At 44.0% G+C, this 18489-nt stretch overlaps 1 protein-coding gene across 1 annotated transcript in view; it reads left to right on the top strand.

The window, feature by feature from the left end:
• Window positions 1-17883, top strand: part of CLTA (clathrin, light chain A) — a 21364-nt gene extending 3481 nt beyond the window's left edge. Inside the window, exons 2-5 of the mRNA XM_012656556.1 lie at window positions 4650-4687; window positions 6010-6127; window positions 10539-10650; window positions 17439-17883. Coding sequence (XP_012512010.1) covers window positions 4650-4687; window positions 6010-6127; window positions 10539-10650; window positions 17439-17610 — 440 coding nt within the window. The 3' untranslated portion in view covers window positions 17611-17883. The remainder of the gene's footprint in view (window positions 1-4649; window positions 4688-6009; window positions 6128-10538; window positions 10651-17438) is intronic.
• Window positions 17884-18489: the final 606 nt, after the last annotated feature.

Raw genomic sequence — 18489 nt, 5'->3', positions numbered from 1 at the left:
CCTGCCTCGGCCTCCCAGAGTGCTAGGATTACAGGCGTGAGCCACCGCACCTAGCCTCTTTATTATATTTTTGACAAGTAATTTCTTGGAGGAGAAAAAAGAAGAGAGGTAGATGAATTAAAGGGAAGTTTTCTGGAGAAGGAGAGTAAATTTTATTGGTAGCAGTAGTATAGAGAAGTTTAGGGAAATCTCACTCTTGATATTTAATTATACGGCACATTTACTATGTTTCAGATACTCCATATGCTTTCAGATCCCTGTAGTTGCTCTGCAGGTTAAGTGGTAGTGTCATATTTCACGTGAGAACTGATCACTGTGGAAGTTAAGTAATATTCCTAAGACAGCAAGCTAATAAGTCGCTCATCTGGGATTCAAACATAAGTCTGCTTGAATTCAAATGTTTCGGGAACAGGGGAAGTTGAAGGTAGGTTTGGGACAGAAAGTCTTTAATGTTTGGAAACTTACTTTGGCCCTTGTTTCTGTCTGGAATGCCTCAGATGCCTTAGAAAGTTTCTTTCTGGAACATTGGGTTGCTTAGCTTAGTTGTCCTAGTAAGGCAAGGCCGTAGATGTCCTTTCTGCATGTTTTTATAGTAACAGACTACCCTTTGACTTGGTTCAGTCGTTGATTCACAGAAGAATGTCGGTACAATAGTACAGTAATACAGAGCTCAAAGCACATGCCAGTGGGTCTGAATGAGTCTTCAGACCTAAAGGACAGGCATCATGTGATTTTGAAGAAGATATGGGATGAGGATTGCTTCTAGTTTTGTGTATAGAACAGCAATCAAAGTCTCTCCTATTGAAAATGGCCCTGGGAGCTGGAATATACTGGGTAGTTGATATGTTAGCCGTAATATATTAGCCATCATGTGGGCTAGGTCAGCCTAGCCATTGTAGGCTCTAGGATTTAAAAGTATCTCTTTTTTTTTTTTTTTTTTAAATTTGAGACAGGGTCTCATTTTGTTGCCCTGGCTAGAGTGCAGTGGATCATAATTCACTGCAACCTCAGACTCCTAGGCTCAAGTGATCCTTCTGCCTCAACCTCCTGAGTAGCTGGGATTACAGATGTGTGCCACCTCACGCGGCTAATTTTTCTATTTTTTGTAGAGATGGGGTCTTGCTCTTGCTCAGGCTGGTCTCAAACTCCTGGCCTCAAGCAATCCTCCTGCCTCGGCCTCCCAAAGTGCTAGTATTATATGAGCCACTGCAGCTGGCCTTGCTCTTTTCTGTCTTACACAAAAGTAAATTTTAGGTGGACTAAAGAGGTATTTCTAAAAGAACCAGAAGAAAAGTAAATATCTACTTCATAGTAGGAGAGGCCTTCAGCATAAAAGCAGATGCAGTAATCATAAAGGAAAAGTTGAGAGTGTCTACATACAAGTTAAGTAGTTCATTCTAGGCATTAAATACCATAAACCAAAGTAAAAGACAGTATGGGAGAAATATTTGCAATATGAGAGGACTGTTAATATAGAGAGAATACTTAGAGACTGAAAGAAAAATAGCAGAAAAGAGGCAAAACTCAGTTCAGTAAAGAAGAAAATCAAATGTCAGATGGGTGATTACCTGACAGGAAGTAAGATTGGCACAACAAAGCCATTGTGAGTTTTTTTCTGCAATCAAATTAGCAAAAATTAAAAACATGATCAAGCACAGACTCTAGTATCAGTGAAGGTCTAAGAAATGGGGCACTCAAGTGCTGCTGATAGGAATGTAAACTGGTAGACAGAGGCAAGTGGTTGATGTTTTAGAAGCCTTTGAAATATATACCCTGTGACCCAGCAATTCTATATGAAGGAATTTATTACAGAGGAGCAACTGAATATGTCCCCAAATCCTCTTACTAGTTTTTTTGGTAAACTTCATATTTCCAAAACTGGATAGAATGTTTAAAAATTATTTGGGTAGGTGGCACCTGGCTTAAGGTAGTGAAGGGCCGCTGACAAAATCTATAAGAAACTCATAGGATTATGAAACAATTACGAAAGTTAAGGGAAGTATGAGAAATATGTTGAAATAATCAAGATATATACAAACCAGCAGTTGAAACATAGATGAAAGCTGAGGCGGGTTGCTAAGGGCCTAGATCCATCCCATGGTGTGTATTCATGTATTAGATTAACCCATGGTCTGTCTTCTGGCATCCTGGCTTGCTCAGGTATAGTACCACTTTTTAAAGGCTGATTATCTCATAATTCATGGATTTAATATTTTCCTCGCATTATCTTAAACATAAAAAATAAATTTAAAGGAGAAAATGTTGTCATTAATTATCTGCCCCTTCAGGAATACCTATTTACCTCTCATGGAACTCTACACAAATTGTATGGTCATTCGTGAAGTGCTGCTACACAGATGTTTGTTTCAAGGATTAAAACTTAATGTACATGAAGTGTTGAGACACTGTACCTTACATACCGGGAGCAATAAGTAGTAGTAGGTGTTTTTATACGGAAAAACGTGGAAAAGTTAGTGATATCAATGAATGGATTACTAAAAAGCCTATGTTGGGGGAGTCTGGTTTTGCTGAAAGAAGTTTTATATATATGCATTAGAGAAACTAAAGGGTTAGAAACCAACGGGCAGAGTAGTGGAATTACATGGCATTTTCTGCTGTCTCCATTTTCCTTTTTTGAAAAACAGTGCATGTGTTGGTATCAGGGAGAGCATGGTGGGAAAACGATCCATAAAACTTTTCAATACTCCTGAAGCCAAGGGGAAGGGAATTAGGAGAAGCAAGAGGACCAAAAGAATGGATGAAATATTAGGGTTGGTTTGTGGCAGATCAGTTTTGTTTTTGTTTTTTTAGAGACAGGGTCTGGCTCTTTCGCCAGGGCTGGAGTATAGTGGTCCAGTCACAGCTGTACTTACTGTAACCTCAAGCTCCTAGGCTTAAGTGATCCTCTCTTCTCAGCCTCCCACCTCCCACCTCCCTGCCTGCCACCATGCCCAGCTAATTTTTTTTTTTTTTTTTTTTTAAATAGAGACAGGGTCTTACTATATTGCCCAGATCGGTCTCAAACTCCTGCTCTTAAGCAATCCTTCCACCTTGGTCTCCTGAGTAGCTACTGGGACTACAGGCATGTGTTACCATACCCAGTGAGGACTGATTTGGAACTAGGTGGTTCAAGTTGGGTTTGATTAGTTAGGAATGCAGAAAGCCAGAGGAGTGGTTTGGCAAAATCTTTGCCTGCATGGAGGGAAAAGAAGTCTGAGAACACCCTGTCCCAGGCCTCTAGGAAAGCCGTGGTGTTTCCATATACCCTGAGAGGGCTGTGTAGTGGTGGGCCACACTAACTGCTTGGCATACCTTTTACTGCCTGGGTTTCTTGTATCTTTTAGGTTCATCTTTTCTTTCTCCCATCCCATGCAATAAGGCAGTCATTGAAGTTTGAAAAAATTTGGATAAAGTAATAGAAGTCCTACCCAGTAGGTAGCAAATGTGGTCAACCAACAGATAATAGAATAGGAAGGTGGAAGCTAAGTTTTTCTGGTGGCTGCACTGAAGCTTTCTGAATAAGGCAGAGCAGCTACTCCAGAGGGATAGTGTGCAGCCCTGTACAGATCGCCTCTTAGTGAGGGCTGTTGGGGCAAGGCGGGGGCTAGAAACTCATACTTATTGGGACCAATTAAGTAACTGGACTAGTGAGACATAGAATGGTTTTTGTTTTTGTTTTTTTCCCCCAAAAGTCAGTGGGGCTAGTGGGGACTGGCAAATTGACCAGGGCATACTCTGCCTAAAAGGCTGCCCACCATTCCAGTTATTGCCAGTTCAGGAATACGGGCTCAATACAGCCAGCTCTTCCCTCTGCCTACCCTCCACCCCAGCGCCTCAGGAACCCTGGAAATCCTGATTTTTTTGAAAATTTCCAGACGTAGTACTGTATATTTTAAATGAAATATGTTTGGCCTGTGGACCACTATTTTGTACTGTATGGGAAGAAGATATATGGGTCTTACTTACAAAAACATTTTTCATGTTTTTGAGGTGGATTTTCTCATTTAGCTCGTGAATAGTTAATTGTGCTCAAAAGACAGGATTGTATAATGTGTCATACTTGCAGTTTTTGTAACTTACATCTTTGAAAGCACTGATTTCATTTGGCATGTTCAAATCTCAACTGTTTGGGACTAGTCCCAAATGGACCGGAGAAATTCACAGGTAGTCTCAACTGTAGACCCTTCAGTGCCAAACCTGCTGGAGCCATAGGATGGAGGGTCCTGACCCCAAATAAAGCACCTTGGTTTGAAACGAAGCTGCACACCTCTGCTCATTCTAGATGGCTCCTGGCCACACTTTTCCTGTGCCTTCTCTGGAACTTTCATAGAGAAACGTCATTGCTCTATGAGACTCTTCTGCCAGGCTTCCATTTCTCATCTCTCTAAGCTAGAAAACAGAATCTCAATAGCTTTGGACTTGGAAGCTGGGGACAGATTTGTCCACATTTTGGTGAAGTCACTTGTCATTTGTATATAAGCACATATTGGTTTCATTAAATAGAAAGTTGTTATATCTAGTACCTATCACAGGGATAGCATTTAGTAGCTCATGGTGCCTGCAGCATACAATACTGTATTCCATTTTGTAACCCTTTGGCCCAACATTGACCAGCCCTGACTGACAGATTGAAATCTTATGTCTTGCAGATGCTGTTGATGGAGTGATGAATGGTGAATACTACCAGGTATGGAGTACTGTGATTATGTTGAATGCCAGTGGTCGATACTCTTCCTTTCCTGGGATTTGAATTGACTGGCCTAGAAAGAGACCCCAGACCTTTGACTTTACTGGATGTATTAGTAGCTGGTATGTTACCTATCAAAGTAGAAGAATCTAAAGAGAGGTGGCATTGATAGAAAGAGCACTCTTTTAAAATGTTACTGACCTCGCCCTTGTGATAATCACCTTTATTCTCAAGAAATGATCCTTCATGATGATGACAATGTGCCATGCACTGTGTCAAGCACTGTAATAAGTTAGTTACTAATACTTTAAATAATTCTCCTTCCATCTTTGTTTATAGTCTGGTTAAGTTAACCTGTTAATATTCCCTAGTTTAATTCTCTAAAGATTAACGTTTTTTTTTTTTTTTTGAGACAGAGTCTCACTCTGTCACCCTGGCTAGAGGGCAGTCGCATTGTCATAGCTCACTGCAACCTCAAACTCCTGGGCTCAAGCGATTCTCCTGCCTCAGCTTCCCGAGCAGCTGGGACTACAAGCACAAGCCACTACGCCCAGCTAATTTTTTCTATTTTTTGTAGAAATGGTGTCTCGCTCTTGCTCAGGCTGGTCTCAAACTCCCAGCCTCAAGCGATCCTCCCACTTTGGCCTCTCACAGTGGTAGGATTACAGGCATGAGCCGCTAAGCATAGTCGAACGATTAACATTTGAGTTTATCAGTTTGTTTATTAGCTCCCAGATCTTACCCCTTGTAAAGAAGACCCCCACACACCCCTTGTGACTCATATTTGCCTGCCTTTTATCCTCTCTCTGGTGTAACTATAGTAACTATACATTTTCTTTTGCACTTCCTTTCCTAGAATTCACTATATTTTGATTAAGCGATATCAATTGACCTTTTTTCTACATGGTATAATAGCATTTAGAAGGCTTAGGTTCAGGCCTTGGCTTTACTGTGTACTGCTTACCTTTTTTACTTTGAAGCTATCACATAATCTCTGTGTAAAGTGAGGAAACAAACTGATGACACTGTTTCCTAATAAATCCACCCCCTGCCACAACTTTCCTACCTCCCACTCGTGTCCCATTTATTAACAAGTAGGATGACATCTACTCTGTCTCCTTCATAGGATTGTAAAGATTAAGTGCAGTTATGTTGAAAGCTCTCTGTCGGCATGCAAGGTGGTGGTGTTGTTTTTAAGGTAATCCTTTAACATTTTACAACAACCACCAATGTTGTTAGAACCAGGGGTGCTAACTTGGATGAGTCGCATTTCAGGAAGGAATTTTGGGTACTGATAAAGCACAATTGTGTTTTATGTTAAGGAAAGTAACGGTCCAACAGACAGTTACGCAGCTATTTCACAAGTGGATCGATTGCAGTCAGAGCCTGAAAGTATCCGTAAATGGAGAGAAGAGCAAACGGAACGCTTGGAAGCCCTTGGTAAGGAATCCCTTTCTGTCTCAGGTGTCGGTTGTCAGTGGAATCAACCTAGACTCTAGTTTTATCTCTTTTTAACTTTAATTAGCCAGTGTCCTTGTCTGGTCTTTGGGAAGATATCTTTCTCAGCCTGAAATTCATAAGGCCACCCACGCAGAAGTGCCTGATCACAGGCCACTGAGTGAGGAGTAGGGTAACCCACAGAGCCAGAAGGTACATTCTGTCCTCCCATGGGAAGAGCAGAGTGATGCTATGGAAAGAGCCCTGGACTTGGAGTGAAAGACTGGCTTTAAGACCCAGCCTTAAACTTACCAGCTGTGGGCACTTGGTTGCTCAAACCTTTCAGAGTGTTGTGTCATCATCTGTGAAGGAAGATCAATGTTACTGACTTTAAGGGTAGGCTGAGGTGCTATTTTGGGAGTGCTTTGTGAACTTGAAGGTTTCAAGTTCATGTGAGAAACTTAAAGACCATTTTTCATTTGAAGTCTAAATTTAATGTAACACTTAAGAGGAAAATGTGAGGTACGTTAGGAAACCTGTACAATTTGTTGTCTTACCTTAATATCCCTGTAAGATAAGTTTTACATTTTTATGGATGAGGAATGTGGGGATCGTAGGTAGAATAAGTATTTGAAATACATATCTGAGAAGCAGTAGAGTCAGAATTTCAGCTTCAGTCTGCCTGGCTTCAAAGTCCATCCCCATCCCTGTCAACCACATCGCTTTCTAAATGCACTTAGTGTTCATGACCATCTTGCCAGGCAGGCCACGCCCAAGGTCAGCACCAGCCAGCCTGGCCTTTGCTAAAGAGGTTTGTACACGGAGTGTCACTTGTTCGTTCAAGATCAGGGAACACTTGATGTCTGTACATGGTGGGTTGAAGAAGTATGGCAGAGTGTGATGATGTAATCCACACTGTGTTTTTTTCCCAGTTTTTTTTATTAAAATTTCTAACACAGAACAGTTGAAAGGAGGAAAATTGTGCACTCCCTATTTAATAATTAATATTTTGCCACATTGGGTTATCTTTATATAAATGAAGCGTGTATATATGTATATGTTTTATACATACATTCACATAATTTTTGGCTGATCTACTTTAAGATACAGACATCACATACTTCATGTCTAAATATTTCATTGTACGTTTCCTGGAAATACTGACATTTTCCTGTGCAACCACAGTGTTAACAGTATTATTCCCTTTTGAGAACCATTGAACGAGTGACAACATGAGTCCCTGTTTTTCAGATAGGGTAAATGACACCCAGAAATAGGAAAAGACTTGAGCCAAATAACACAGCCAGTTAGTGCCAAATCTTTTATCTTGCTGGTCCAATTTTGGTGACTTTCAGAACAAAGAGCACACTATGTTTGAACCTTTATAGCACTATACAATAGTAGTTTATTTGGTGGAAATATTCTGTATCTTTGCTGACCAGGATGGTAGCCACTAGCCACATGTGACTATTAAGTACTTGAAATATGGCTAGTGTGACTGAGAAGCTGAATTTTAAATTTTCTTTAATGTTAATAACTTTAAATGTAAGTAGCCACAAGTAGCTACTGTATTGGATAGAGCAGCTTTAGGAAGATGAAAATAGGTCTTCACAGTGCTGGCAGCCTTAGTCCTTGCTTGTTCTTTGTGGATCTCTTTTGAGAAGGCTTAGAGGCAAGACTTAGCTGGTATTAGTACTGTTAGAGTATTTTTCATGTTACTGAGCCCAGCTTTATATTTTCTCTTTCCCCAGGGCTTAGCGAAGTTTGTCTTCTCCATACAGCGAGCAGGCTTTGGTGTCAGGAAAAACTTTATTTTCTTTTTCAGTTCTCAAATTGGGTACTTTGGGACTATTCCAAGAGATGTTGTTTTCTTAACTCAAGATGCCTTCTTGAGGGACATCAAACATTTGGTCTTGCATTCCAGTTGAAGTGAATTCAGTTGGTTCATGAACAAGGTGTTTCTTCAGTTTCCGCTTTTTTCCTTGCAAGAACTAGGAGAAAAAGCATGGGATGCTAAAAATAGAGAACTGGTGTCAATGGTTTTCAGCTTAGCTGCAGGCTGCATTCTCAAATTTTCCTTTCTGTGAACAAGGGTGGCCAGAGAAGAAAGCACCTGTCAGTGTGCCTTGCTCTGTAAGAGGACTCTGCCTGTTCCTCTGAGGGGAAGAATTCTAAATTCTTATTGCCAGTGGCACTTCCTAAATCTGTAAAAGGCAGAAGACAATTTAAATGTACTGTTTTATGTAGTAACTACAGTCTGTACAGATGTTTACAGTTTTTATTTAAATTTTTCAGAAATAAATTCTCATATTTTGTTCCTATTATATAATACAAAATTTTAAATGATTATTAGATAGAATACATTGAAAGAAAATACTCTCTAATCAAAAGTTAATTTTTTGGCTGTATTTTCACCACATTTCAAATTAAGTGTTGTCCACATGGCGCCATCAGCCCATAGCATCTCTCATTGCAACATAGCCTGCTCCGTTCCATGCATACACTTAATGCCCTGGACAGACACATGTCAGTGTAGAGTCATCGATGGAAAATCTGAGTGAAAAGATTTTCCTTCTGAATGATAGGTCACCTTCCAACAACTTAGATAACAAGGCGAAACTTCGGGGGAGTTTTTAGCTGCTTTTAGGCTATTTCTTTTTTTTTTTTTGGAGACAGAGTCTCACTCTTTTTGCCCAGGCTAGAGTGCCATGGCGTCAGCCTAGCTCACAGCAACCTCAAACTCCTGGGCTCAAGTGATCCTCCTGCCTCAGCCTCTTGAGTAGCTGGGACTACAGGCATGCGCCACCATGCCCAGCTAATTTTTTCTATATAGTTTTAGTTGTCTGATTAATTTCTTTCATATTTTTAGTGGAGACGGGGTCTCGCTCTTGCTCAGGCTGGTCTTGAACTCCTGAGGTCAAACAATCCGCCCGCCTCGGCCTCCCAGAGTGCTAGGATTACAGGCGTGAGCCACCGCGCCCAGCCGGCTATTTCTTACAATTACAGACACAGCCATCTGCAGGTTGTTACTACAAGACATTTTTTGCAAAGGCCCTAAAAATGCCCAAGAATGCTTCATCTCATCCCTTCCACTAGTTATTCGACACCACCACTGCTTTCTACTCTTCTGAAAGACACTAATTACAGGTTGGGCTCTTGGTCTGTACTTTGAAAACTCTGTCCAGGTCACCTTCTAGTCATATCTTGTGATTAATTCTAGGCTTGCCTCCCTTTCTGTCCCCCTGGAGGCAAGATAATGAGGTAAGCGAAGTGTAAGCTTTAGAGTCAGACCTGGGTTTGAATCTTGGCTCTGCCACTTATTATAACCTTAAGGAAGTTCACTTAGACTTTCTGAGCTTCAATTTTTCTCACTGCTTAAAATGGCATCAGAGTTTACCTTCTTGGGATTGTTGTAAAGATTAAATGAGACAGACACCTGCCAGACAGCACATCCTTAAGAACACGTTTAAAGTGACGGATCAGGTTAACTTCAAGTGTCAGCTGCACTAGTAACCGTGATGTGTATTTCTTTACCTCCTACTCCCTACTGACATATGTCTCTTCAGCTCAGTGTCTTAGGGGAAACTGTATTTAGTGCTCAGAAACTTTATGTTTGAGAATCCAATCTGCCAAACCTGCTACGTGTGCATTTTCTTGCTCTCATTTCTAGAACCTTTTGGTTAACTGTTAATGATGCCATACTCCCAACCCCCTGGAGTTCTCTCTGTTGGAGTTTATTTGGTAGCACTGTGCTGGCTCTGCCACAAATTCACTCTGCAGTCTTAGTAGGAATAGATGTTTTGTGGTCCTGTCCAACTCTAATATTCTATATTCTACCATTCTCTGGTTCCTGAATCATCTCTACCTGTGGCAGCTTTCCTAATAGGTCCCTGCTTCATAGAAGCACTTCTACCTTAGTTATAAGAGTGCCACCTTGTGTTTTCAAAACCATTAATTGTCAAACTTGGGATATGGACTATAGTTTGTGAGAAGAGTTAAAAGCTTATTTATAATAATATGAATATCTCACCCTGAACTAATATTGGCAGCATTATTAAAGAATCATCTATAATTGTTTTTTCCCCAGTTGGTGCCCAACAGGCTTTTTTCTATTAAAAGTCAATATTTCCACGCTCTTCTTCCCCTCTGCCAAAAACAAGACAAAACAAAATCAGTAACTCACTAAGGTGACAGTGGACTGGGATAAAACCAGGACTAGGATCACTGAGATTAGAGTTGGTTGTGCAAACAGGGGAAATAGAATTTTTATCTCCCCCTCCCCAGTCTTCTCCCCTGACGTGCACAAGTACCCTCACCTACCGTAAGTTCAGTAAGACCGAAAGAAATGGACGAAACGAACTTAAGTTTGTGCTTTGTCTCATTGCTATTGTCTTTGTTTTCCCTCCCTTCAAAGATGCCAACTCTCGGAAGCAAGAAGCAGAGTGGAAAGAAAAAGCAATAAAGGAGCTAGAGGAGTGGTATGCGAGACAGGACGAGCAGCTACAGAAAACAAAAGCAAACAACAGGTCAGTCCGCGGCAGTTCTAGCACAGCTTGTTTTCCCAAATTGAATCAAATGCATTTTTTAGCATCCAGTCTAGGTTCTTGGCTGCTGCCTCCTTAAGTGTGAAATGTCTTTGCAGTTTTTGAAGAAAGTGCTTGAAGCACAGTGTCTGAAGTCTCTTGGGTCTTGTGAGCAGAATTCAGCCTGTCATGTAGCCATCCCGGTTGTAGTGAATTTAGCTCTTTAACAAAGAGCTTGGTTAATATGCGTCACCTGCAATGGTATGATTCCGCCAAAGGAAAAGTTACTTCACAGATTAGGTTTAAGCTTTAAAAAATGGAACCCTGGAATGAAAGGTCAGTTTCATGAATATACCAGGATCTTATTACTTTGGAGATGATTATAGACTTGGTCACATTGTATCTGCTAAATACAGCCCTGCTGAAAGCCACTTCTCAAAGGAGTCCGTTAGCATGAAAATGTGCTTTGTAATCAGGCAGCCAAGGGTGTTCCAACATAGTGACTGTGGAATTGAGGGTTCTCTGGGTACTTAGCTGTGCCTAAGAAAATCTTGAATTGGCTTCTTAAAAATGCTCTTTTCAGAAAATATTTTACTCACTTACTGACGGTTTAGTAGTTGTAGGGAGAAAACACATTCATTCTCATATCACTACCAGTCAGTAGCTGTGGTTTTCAATGCTCTGCACTTCTTGGAAGTAGCTTAGAGAGACGTATGCAGTATTGCTTCTCTCGGGGTAGGCAGACTGGCTTTCTTTCCTCTGCTGGGTTCAGAGCCCAACTTTCACTGAACAGTCTACTCCAGTATAAAAACAGGCCAGACCAGGCCTGGGGATATTTTTAATTTTCAGGATAGAGCCTTAGGTTCCTATATTCAGAGGCAGGAAGGAGATTGGGTTAAGTACCCTTGTCTCTGGTAGCTCTGTTAGCCAGAAATCTGCCAGGAAAGAGGGAGCTAACCACTTTGCCAGCCAGCCAATGCCATTGTGGGGCAGCTGTGACAGAACAGTTGGACTCTTTTTCATCCAGCAGCCATTCAGATCCTTGTGTGCCTTTGGTCATCCTTGGTTCCGTCAGCTGCCCCTCAGATGCCAGGCTTGGGTCTCTGTCCTGGCCATCTGCCTCTAGGGGTTGTACTTTTGAGGGGTGCATATTGGGTTCCATTTGAAGTTCTGTGGCGAGTATGATGGGGACTGCTCTCTAGTCTTCTCATTGAGTCGCCAGTGGTGATGGTTGCCATCGGCTACACAGTGCTTCTGTTGAGCTTGTGGTCGGTACGAAGTGCTAACAGGTCCAGGCTCCTGTGTCCTGTGCTCACTCAAGATGATTTTCCTCCAGATGCAAGTTCAAATCAGTAAAGAAAGATGAGCAGGTGCTGTGTGCAAGCATCATGGAGGCTCTGGCTGCTGCCCCAGCACTTGACTTTGAAGTCCTTGGCAGAACCATGCTGACCTTCCCTGTACAGGGTCCCTGATGCTTCAGCAATTTGACACACACACTGTCAAACTAAAATAAGAAATATGTTGGGAACAGGCTTTCCATTGCAGAAATTTTTTCAAGCCAATTTTGCTGAACTTACCTGTCTGTATACAGAATCACTTGTCCTGGGAGAGAGCGATCACACCTGTTATTAGGAGCTCAGTCTTAAAGGCTTAGTCCCTCCAGGTGTTGAGTTAGGGCCTTGGTACCTTTCTTTACTTGGAATTGCAGAATGTGGGGTTGGCAGCTGGCTGGTCTCATAGGTGAACCTCTCCAGTTCCAGGGAGAAGGGACTTACCCACCACTCATCTGAGAATGTAGAGCTGTTTAGAAACCAGGTCACTTGCCTTGTAGAAACCTTGCAGCACAGGGTTTACCCTGAGTGCATAAAGCTAGTGGCACAGTAGCCACTGCCACCAGGGTTCTAGGACAGAAGGGATGGTTTTTACACTTCATTCCAGTGATTCTTCAGTGGGTGGAGGTGGGAGCCATTTTACAGTCACCCTGTGGGACTTCTTCCAGTGGCATTCACCATCCCCTGGAGGTTCTGATATTGCTGACTACTCCCTGTCCATATGTGACTCATAAACTTAGACTCTAAAGGAATAAGTCCCACAAAAAGTGATTCATTTTCCTGGTTGTTGGTCTACAGATAAGTAAATATTTTTAGAAAAGAAAATGGGGTGCTCAGTTTAAGCAAGTGTCATTCTCCCTGGGTAACTCTAGTAGCGGTGGGATGTTGAGGGACTGCAGGAAGGCAGAGAAGTTGGAAAGAGGAGACTCAGGGACAGAAAGGGCACCCAGTTAATCATGAGTGTGTCCTCGGGCCTCCTGCCTTCCAGCTGCCCTCACCCAAGCAGTCCAGAGCATGAGGAGCACAGCCATGCCAGGCACCGTGCTGGGGGGAGGCGTGCAGCAGCCAGACATGGCCCTTGCCCTGCAGAATCTGTGGTCTGTTGTCCCCAGACTGCATCTCCCTCCTTTTATCCTAAGTGGGGGCCTAGATGTCACTACACAAGAGCCACGAATTATTAAGTGATGGCTGTGGAAAAGAATTTGCTTTTCACAGGAGTCTGCCAGGACAGGGACTGACACCTACAGCTGGATGAGTTCACTGACCAAGAACAACCACAGAGCATTTCCTCCTGTTACAGGTGGCCTTTGTGCTGAGACTTTTCAGCTCTGTCAAGGCTTAAAAAAGTCTGGGGAATCCATGATTCTCGGTGATGGCAAACATTTCCACGCCCACTTTGGGGCTGCTTACAGGATGAAGCTCTGCACTGTATTTAGGCCTCCCGAGTGTGTCCTGTGGTCGGGCATCCTCCTCCTTCCCTCTCCCAGGCTTCCCCAGGCCCCCTTCTGCCTTGGCTGAGGATTGCTGCTTCAGGTCCCCTTCTGCTGGGCAAAGAACAAACAGGTGGAGGGCCGCCTGTGCGGTGTGTAACTTTCTGTTTGTTCTGGGCCCATCGCCCTGATGGGGGACCTGTGCTTGTCACTGCAAAGCTCTTTAGCCTGAGGGCTAGCTGCAAGAGCCTGACATTCAAGCTGTTGTCCTCTTAGTGAGGCCTTGACAGGGGTCATCAAACCTTCCAGTAGAGGCAAGCTGGAGTTGAAATTGATTGGGTTCAGCCCTATGTGTAAACTGAAAGGATTATGGTTTGCAAGCCCGCTGGCCTTGCCTTTCCCTCCCACCCACTCTGCCCACAAACAACTCTCTGTTTTCCTGCTGAGTCACTTTGAGTTACAATCCGTCTGCTCTTTTTTGCTTTCTTTAAATTCCCACAAAACACCTCTTATATATAAACCAAAATGGGAAAGAAAAAGGGTATGTGTGAGTTTAAAAATAAACTGAAATTGAAATTACTAGAATTTGCCTTCAAGTAAATATGTGAGCTTAGGTTAATGACCAGGCATGATTACCCATGAAAAATGTTCTTTCCACTTGCCCATCCCAAACCCACCCTGCAAAGGACGGGATAGGACTCCCCGAGGGAGGTCCCTCAAGGGAACCACAGCCACAGTGGACAAGTGTGGGCTGGCTGGGTGCAGGAATTTATCCTGAGGCAACAGAGAGAGAGCCGGCCTGTCCCCTGCTATGTAAATTTCCCCACTCAGTACGCCCCATCCTCCTTGTCCCAGAGCTGTGCCATGCCAGTGATGTTCTGGATTCTTGGCTACACCTGGTCAAAACCGGATAAGTCTGGCATAGAAATACTCAGCAACTGCACCAACAGACAGCCTTATTCAGGGACACACAAGCTGGTGCCAGAGCCAGGCCTCCAGTCTAGCATTCTTCGCACCAGCCCACTTGCCTCCACTGCTTTTTTCTCTGAGGTGAGGATTTTGAAATGACCATATGTGTCCGCAGGATACTGAAATTTACCCCACCCATCCAGTGTGGAGAAGCAGTAGTTGGATAATCCAAGACAAAACTGGCTGTGGGTCCTAGCGCATCTGGCGTCTGGCAGCATTCCTGCCCAGTGACAGTTACTGAGACAGGCAGGAAGGCGGTGCGGCTTCCTGAGCACACACCGGCTGGGAAGAAGCATCAATACACAGTAAAAAGAACCCTGGACTTGGAGCCAGGCTGCCTCGGCTGTGACTTCTGAATGCTGCCACTGTGGCATTCACCTCTAAGCCTCAGTTACCTCATCTGTAAAGTGGGGGTGAGAATATCCAGTGTTGTAGGTTGTTACAGTTGAGGATTGAATCACCATAATCTGTGTGAAAGGGCTTAGCCTATTACTGGGTGCTTAACACATGCTTCTTGTCGCTGGGGAAGTCAAAGGGGCAATGTTGGCAGCGCTCGCTCGTGGAAGATCCCCGTGCAGGGAGGCCAGCGGAAACCAGGTCTGCCGGAGTCGCCAGCGCTGGACGTCTCACAGGGGTTAGGATGGAGCCTTGGGAGCAGCTCCCCAGAGCACAGTCGCACCTCTATTGTGGATTTTAGATGTTTCTGCTTCTCAATGTTCTCTCTTTTTTCCTGCCTGCTTGCCTGCCTTTGGGACCTCTTGCTGTCTAGGGTGGCAGACGAAGCTTTCTACAAACAACCCTTCGCTGACGTGATTGGTTATGTGTATGTTGCAAAACTAATTCCTTTTCTTGTTTTGATTCTTTCTACATTTTGTTTAGAGTTAACGCTCCTTTTTTGTCACAAATCGCTTTGCTTTTCAAATTATTTCAAATCAGCACCATGGGGCTGCCTAAGAGCTGATGAGCTGGGGGATGGTCAGTGGGGATCTTGCAGAATCATGACTCCTTGCGCCCTCTGGTTGCCATTTTTCACATTCGGGGTTTTGGAGGGAAGAAAGCTGACTCCCTTTCAAAAAGTGAGTCATTTGTGATCTTGTCTGGGAAGGGTTTGGGGCTGGGGGGACTCTGACTTCTTGCCGTTGCTGCCATCACTGCTGCTACTGACGCTTGCCTGCCCCAGGTGGGAAGGAGAAGTCTCCCCACCTGGGAGTAGGTGACAGTCCCAGGAGGTTACGAGCCAGTGAGCAGCAGCACCTTGCATTGCCAAAGTCAGAGCTGTGGGGGCAGCATTTTCTATACTTGGTTTCTTTAAAGAATATGGGGTTGGTTGCCTCTCCCTCAGGCAGAAGAGTCCAGAGCAGAGGGGCTTGTCTCCCATGGGTGTCTATGATTTCTCTGTGGTCTTGTATGTCAGAAGTTGCTATTTAGTCGCTGGCTTCTGATGCCCTGTTCCCCACCCTAGTACAGAGAGGTCCTGGCTTCGAGGTCATGTAGCCACAGCTGCCTGATGTGAGCCACTGGGGCTCCCCTTCCCCCATAAAACACTGCATCTTCTCTGGGAAAAAAAATTTTTAAGGATTCCTATAATCAAAGCAGTTTTTGCTAAAGACTTGGGAACAGTTCTCATTGTTTCCTCCTTTAAAATTAGGTCTGGCTTTTTATATAAGGGAGCTGAGGGTGCAGGAGGAGAGATATCTCTGGAAGGTGGGCAATAGGCCGAGCTCTGTAGAACCTCTTAGGGCCTGCGCCCTTGAGCTGTTCGTCCCGTTAGAAGTCACAAGTGGGTTTCCTGGGCCCCCAGATGCATTTGCAATGAGACTTGTGAAATGCTGGACTTACAGGTGGTGTTTGATTTGATTTCTGCACATTCTCTCTGGAGTAGAAATGGAGACTGGAAAGGTCGAGTCTGGTTTTGCTGGGCAGCAGGGTGGCCAGCAAAGCCAGCTGCACGTCCCCAAGCACAGATAGAGTGGCAAGGGCATGTCTAGCTTACTGACCATCTGCATTGAGCTCATTCTCATTTTCTATATCTGACCTAAAGTTTCTCTCCTTGTTTCTTTTCTTCTCTTCACCTTTAAGCACAAACATAAACCATCCTTGCTACAGCCTAGAACAGTTAAGTAAACCTTTCTCACTGCCCCTAACTGTGTGTGCCATGAAGTCGCAGTGTTGTGGCTCTGGGCTTCAGCGGTGTTTGCCACGGCCATCCCTGTGATAGTGCCACCCCTGCGTCCCCACAGACCAGTCATCTCCATCGCTTTTGCTTTGCCCGTGATGCTTGTCGGAGTAGATGAATAGAGTGTGTCTTCCTGCCTCTTACCGCTGTCCTTTCAGGCTGTAGCTCCCACCAGTTAGATCCCAGCTGGGGGTGGGCTGACCTTGATGTGAAAGAATGTTGGAGCAACATCCTGCCTAAAAGCAACTAACATTGGCTCTCCTGCCAGTGTGCCCTGAGTGGCCCAAGGCACCTGGCTGGAGGGAAAATGGCGAACTTTTGGCTGAACTGGAGAATGTCTTAACAAACCCTCTTCCAGAATGGCTTTAGTCTCTAGTGCCTGCTAGCATGGGAGCTTTGTCTTGAATTCCTTTTGATCTGCCCTGTTTCTCTCCAGCCTTAGGAATAAATCTAGAAGCTATTGTGCAATGACCTGTGGGCTTTTTAGAAGTCTCTAAATTTCCTTGAAACTCAGTACAGCCCAGTACAAACTACTCAAGTTCTTCACCAGCTTGCTGGTTTGCTTTTGTTAATAAAAGCGGTGCAACGCTGGCTAAGGAGTTGCTTTTCTAATGCTCTGTAGGAGCAGAGGCAGCCAGACAGAGTGAGCCCTGAACCAAACACCTGTATTCCAACATTTTACACAGCAGTCTGGGCACCCTGTGCCTGGGAGAGCTGGCCACATGTCTGCTCAAGTCTGACCTGGGCCAGGGGCTGTTACTCTTGGGAAAACCAGAATGCCATTAAGTCAGGCACCAAGAGGCAGTCGCTTATGTAGCAAGGCAGCCACGAGGTTGCTCAGAGGGCGTTGTACGTTAAACCAACATATTTTGTTGTTGCTTCCAGGGCAGCAGAAGAAGCCTTTGTAAACGACATTGATGAGTCGTCCCCAGGCACTGAGTGGGAACGAGTGGCCCGGCTGTGTGACTTTAACCCCAAGTCCAGCAAGCAGGCCAAAGATGTCTCCCGCATGCGCTCAGTCCTCATTTCCCTCAAGCAGGCCCCCCTGGTGCACTGAAGAGCCACCCTGTGGAAACACTACGTCTGCGATATCTTAATCCTACTCAGTGAAGCTGTTCGGAGTAATTGGATTAATTATGTTGAGTTCTTTTGGACCAAACCTTTTGTCTTTAGAGTTGATCATTGTTTGTGATTGCATGTTTCCTTCAAGTGTGTTCTCCCTGGCTCAGAGAGGAGGGGGAGGAGGAAGGGAAGGGGAGGGAAGCCTCCCAGCAGTAGCCTCAACCTGTGCTTTTGTGCATTATTCTGAGAATAAATTTCTGTTTCAAACAACGTAGATGAAGCTTCTTTACTAAACTCATGATGTTCTGCAGTTTGGAGTAAGGCAGGGAAGTATATTTCAGCAGGAGTCAGTCTGGGGTATGCAGAGTGACCCCTTTGACTCCTTTGGATTCAGCCAGGAAACCTGAGTTGGGACGGCGCTGTGTGCGGCTAGCCCTGTTACTCTTGATTCTGTAGCACGTCAGAGTCTGTGCCACCCCAAGCACTGGTTCATATTTCTATTACAGAATCCTTCTCTAGACCCATGCTGTCTAATACAGCATTCACCAGGCACATGTGGCTATTTAAATTAACTAAAAATACATTTCTAGTCCTAGTCATATTTCACATGTGGTTAGGTGGCATCTGAATTGGACAGTGCAGATTAGAGAACATTTCCATCACAGCTCTACTGGTCTGTGCTGATCTACGTAACAGGTGCTTCCAGGAGACTGCTCTGTTCAGACACCAAGACATTTATTACCTGCCCTCAGAACTTGGCATAGTACCTGGCACATTTTAGTTGATGTTCCAAGCAATTAATAAAGCCATATTTCAGTAATTGTCTGCTTAAAATCATCTGATATTTCCAAGTTGGAGATTGTGGTAAACTCCT

Source organism: Propithecus coquereli, unplaced genomic scaffold (genome assembly GCF_000956105.1).
Source record: "Propithecus coquereli isolate 6110/MARCELLA unplaced genomic scaffold, Pcoq_1.0 Scaffold114, whole genome shotgun sequence".
Taxonomy (NCBI): domain Eukaryota; kingdom Metazoa; phylum Chordata; class Mammalia; order Primates; family Indriidae; genus Propithecus; species Propithecus coquereli.
The sequence above is the reverse complement of the archived record's forward strand: the minus strand, read 5'-3'. Positions and strand labels throughout refer to the sequence as shown.